The sequence below is a fragment of the Epinephelus moara genome, chromosome 21, assembly GCF_006386435.1.
Source record: "Epinephelus moara isolate mb chromosome 21, YSFRI_EMoa_1.0, whole genome shotgun sequence".
Classification (NCBI taxonomy): Eukaryota; Metazoa; Chordata; class Actinopteri; order Perciformes; family Serranidae; genus Epinephelus; species Epinephelus moara.
The window spans coordinates 27835907-27840906 of NC_065526.1; the positions used below are offsets into that span (position 1 = coordinate 27835907).

At 40.6% G+C, this 5000-nt stretch overlaps 1 protein-coding gene across 1 annotated transcript; it reads left to right on the forward strand.

Moving 5' to 3' along the window:
- Positions 1-1274: 1274 nt before the first annotated feature.
- Positions 1275-3555, forward strand: LOC126382466 (acyl-coenzyme A thioesterase 1-like; the record flags this gene model as incomplete). Its single annotated transcript, XM_050032349.1, has 3 exons — positions 1275-1417; positions 2752-3210; positions 3374-3555. Coding segments are annotated over exons 2-3 (639 nt in total), but the record flags the coding sequence as incomplete, so codon positions are not given.
- Positions 3556-5000: the final 1445 nt, after the last annotated feature.

Genomic DNA, 5000 nt, shown 5'->3' on the forward strand with positions numbered 1-5000 from the left:
CCTCAATCTGTTATTGTGATGTCACATCATTTATTTCAAAACAATGTAAGCCCGAATCTCCCTTCGCTTTTGGTGAATGGTCATAACATCACTCATATAAAACTACCTAATTTCACAATCCGGCAAACCTTTGTTAAAGAATTATATCCGTTCTCATCAAACAGAAATTCAGTTCTACAATTCTTCTCTAAGAGAAGCCAAGAGTCTGACATTGAAATTCTTCAAGTTTCCTGTTGCACCTATAGCTCAGGCCTTTTGGGATGATTTGCATTATTGGTTGTCTCCTAAATGTGTCAATTTCTCTAATCTAACAAAGGAAAATGTTTTGTTTGGTTGACCTGTGAAAGATCCATCACATAAGCCGGCAATCAACTCAAGTATCATTCTTGGAAAGTTTTTTTTAATAAATAAAAACAGATATGTGAAATCTAAACTAAATTTCTCTGTTTTTCACGAGGAAATGTGTCATTACTTTTCATCACTGAAATATATGGAGACAGATATAGAGTTAGCAGAGGATCTTAACCTTGCAGCTAACCCACAGCTCTAGTATCTTATTCCTTACTGAGTTTATTCTTATTCATTTCTGTGCCTTTTTTGTTATTTTTAACTTTATTTTTTATTACTTTTATTTTAATTTTCTCTTCATCCACACACATCCACCTTATATACCTATTTCTAGGCTTGTCTGTAACCTTGTTCTTTATATACCACACTGTACTATGCCAATTTGTATTGTAAATTTGCTCATAAAGGAAAAACTAAAAAGCCTACTGATGATGTCACGTCATTGGATGTTGTTCAAAATGTCATCAACTCTTAAAAAAAAAAAAAGATTTTTTATTTCAAGTCTGTAATTTTATAATAAGCAGTTTAACTGAACTTTTTTGTCTGCCTATTTGTCCTATCTGACATTTTTCAACAAACAAAAATAATAATAAAAGTAGCTTTGCAAGCAGCAAGTTACTTTGGCCATTTTCTTGTAGCTTAGCTTGCTACATTTCTCTGGGAGTTGCTTCAATATGGTGAAACTTCATTTTCATATCGAGTAACTGGTAGCTTAGTTCACCACATTTTCCCAGTAGCTTGCCCAACACTGTTTGTTATGTGCAGGGACAGATGAGCAGACACTCCTTACATCAGCGTCCCACAGTTTCTGCCTGGCAGACTTGATGACAGTAAACACATCACAGTAGCTGCAGCCTCGCGGACTACCAACCTCCCTACACGACACTCCCACCTCTCATACTCTGACCAATCCCAACTGAGCCGAGCTCACTGTGTTCCCGGCGTAACCCCGAGTGTTTCGAAACTCCTTGTCACTAAAGTAGCCTCAAATTACAAGTAGTCAAAATAAGCAGCCGTGCGCCTATTAGACGAAGAGGTGTAGCTCCGTTTGGGCGAACATAAGCTGAAGGTAAGCGGCGTCTGTACTCTCTGCATTGGTCCAGTTGCACGAGGCTGACGTAGCATCACAGGAACTCCAACCACATTAGCCTAGAGGAGCACTTGCTTTAGGAAACTACAGACAACATTTAGTAATGCTCCAAGCTATTATTTTGTTCACGAAGATGGCAACTAATAGACATTAATTCGCTACAAACTTTATTTTGCACTCTTTGAACTCACGGAGTCACGCAGAAAGGTTTACAATAAGACGACAAGAGAACACTAGTCCTGTGTCTTTAAAAAGGCAACACACGGAGCAATACAAGATGGAGGTAGCTACGACTACTTTATATAGTGTTACAATTAATCGAGGTATATCACTGAGTTTAGTGGTGTCCAAACTGGGAAGAGAGGCGTTGTGACCTGATGAATAAGGCAAAAAGGAGAGAACGGCAGAATTTGCATTAATTTATGATATGATACTCTCATCCATGCTTTTTGGGAAATATTGTTAAAGGGTAACTTGAGTCATTTTCAACCAGGAACTGATTGTCCATGTTTTGTGTCTAAGTGACTAATGGGAGCAACATGTTCTTTTAATTTGGCTCAGTATTAAATGAAACAGCTGTGGAGAAACAGGCTCCAATGTAACCATGTGGGGCAATTATACATCATCAGTTTACATCCAATAAAAGTGATTGTTTTTGCCTCTGACAGGCTCAGATCATTATTCTTTGTGTCTGACAACATCATGGAAAGGACCCGTCAGAGACAGACCTTTTGTTAAAGAGTAAGATTATTTTTTGTTGAGCTAGGAACATCCCTGAAACTGCCGTCAGCAAACCCACCAGACCCTATTTAAATAAACAGTAATTTTAGCATGTGTAGAGTATACAGCCTGTGGTGTAGAGCCAGGGTGGAGCATCTGTCATTAACATAACTGTCTTTTAAAGGCTCAGTTTTTAAGCTAACAGCACCAGTGGTGTCACATGAATCTTGAGACTGTAATAAATATGTTGCTACCAAACCTGTAATGCTAGCTGACTTGGAACCGGGCTATTTACTCACTGTTTATTTAAATGGTGTTTCTGGGCTGTTTCTATTAAAACAAAAAGGGTCTTATTCTTAAAAAAAAAACGGTCAATCTCTGTAGGTATCTTTCCATAATGTTGCCAGAAACGTTCAATAACAATTTGAGCCTGTCACTGCATAACACAAGCACTTTTTGTGGATGTAAATTAAGTGTGACCCTTAATGTAAGTTTCAGCCTGTTTTGCTTCTGCCAGCCTTAAAGGTTGGGAACCACTGGTTTAATCTTTAACAATGCACTGTATCTTATAAGCTTATTATATGTTTCAGAAGAGATGTCCTCCCAAGTCATACTGAGGCTGCTGCCCAGAGCCAGATGCATGTTTGATGAGCCTGTTCAGGTGATGGTGTCCGGGCTGAGGGCGAGACAGGTGGTCACCATGAGAGCCAGGTCAACTGACGAGAAAGGAGTGGAGTTCAGCTCCTCGGCCACCTACAAGGCTGATGGGAACGGGGAGATCAACCTGGAGAGAGACCCCTCACTCAGTGGGAGCTACGTTGGGGTCGAACCCATGGGTCTGCTGTGGTCGATGAGGGCAGATGTCTTGCACAAAAGGTTTCAAAAAAACAAATCATTAAACCCCCACGTGGTGAAGTTCTCTGTGCATGAGGAGGAGGGGGAGGGCAGGATGCTGGTAGAGGCGACCAATGAGAGGCTTGTGATGGGAGACGGGGTGAGCCGGCGTCCTGTCAAAGAGGGGAATATTCGTGGAGTCCTGTTCACTCCCCCAGGTTGGTCTATGTCTCTGTCACGCTTTGAATCTTTCAATTTTAATTGAATGATAAATTAGTTATTATAAAGTCAACTTTGCTGACTCTTATATGATGGCTTTTCCATAATTTGAATGCAATAAAAATGTCTCTTTAATGTGTCCTCATGTGTCTTTTGGTCCAGGAGGAGGTCCGTTCCCTGCTGTGTTGGATCTGTACACTTTTGGTGGAGGTTTGTCAGAGAAAAGGGCCTCTCTGTTGGCCAGCCGTGGATTTGTGGTTCTGACTGTAGCCCTGTACGGTCATGATGACATGGCAAGGAACATCACAGAGGTCCATCTGGATTATTTTGAAGAAGCAATTGAGTTTTTAAGAAAACAAGACATCTGGATTATTTTGAAGAAGCAATTGAGTTTTTAAGAAAACAAGACAAGGTGAGCAGTTTGCGCAGTACAGTCCAAATCTCTGTCAACTGTTTTCTAGATGCTGACGTTTGCATGTGTTTCCACAGGTGGGCAGTAAAGGAGTTGGTGTAATTTCAATTTCAAAAAGTGCAGATCTTGCACTATCAATAGCCTCTTACCTGCCAGATGTTGAGGCCACAGTGTGGATAAATGGCTGCTGTGCCAATATTTTTTTACCCCTTCACTATAAGAGGAGCCAAATCCATCCTGGGTTAATGTTTGACATCAGCAAGATGATTCCCACTGAGTCAGGGGCCTTTAATTGCAAGTATGCTACACATAATCCTTTGGCAGAGGAGAACAAGGCCACCCTGATCCCCATTGAACAAGCCAAGGGGCGTTTCCTCTTTGTGGCTTCAGAGGACGACCTCAACTGGGACAGCAAGACTTACGTGGACATAATGGTGGAGAGACTGAAGCGTCATGGGAAGCAGAACTTTGAGAGTGTGTCTTACCCTGTCATGGGAAGCAGAACTTTGAGAGTGTGTCTTACCCTGGAGCAGGACATTACCTTGAGCCGCCTTATGGACCCTACTGCCCCTCCAGTTTTCATGGGGTTGTAGGAAAGCCAGTCCTGTGGGGGGGTGAGCCCAGGTCCCACGCTGCAGCTGAAGTCCACCTGTGGAAGAAGATCCAGGAGTTCTTCACAACTCACCTGGGCTGTGATGCTGCACAGACTAAAGCCAATTTATAGATACAAATGTCATAGTATGGAAGACATAAGAGATAAATCACCAGCCAAATAACTGTGAATAATCGTATATGAACGCTGTGGAATGAAGCAAATAATTTAATATTTGATTGATGATTGAACATTTCATGTATTTAACAATAATGACCAATCACAGCGTGATGCAGAACTGCTACTGTACGCTGAGAACAAATGCAAAAACTTTTGTGTTTCACTCAAAGCGATAACTGACCTATCAAAGTTTGAGAATAGAAAGAGAAATTGACAAACTCAAATGTGAAAAATTAAAAGTCTAATATGAAAGTGGCAGTTGGAAACAGATCAAGACGAAAAGAAATATTTCACTGACAAAATGACCGTTTGTATATAGTTACTCAGTGCATTACTTGAATTGCAAAAAGAAAACTTTGCTTTTCTGGCATGCCTTCACAGTGAAAGAGGAATTCAATTATTAATGAACCGAAGTAATCAGGGTCTGCAAAGACAACAGCAAAACTATATCAAAACCTACGTTTATATGTTGTATAATCCAAGTCTGGTTTGTCTGGTCTTATTATCAGTACTTCCCAAACAGATGTGTTATTGCCAAAATGTTACAATAAGGTTTCCAGAGCTTAAGGCAAGTTAGATTTAAGACCTTTTAAGGATCCTTGGGA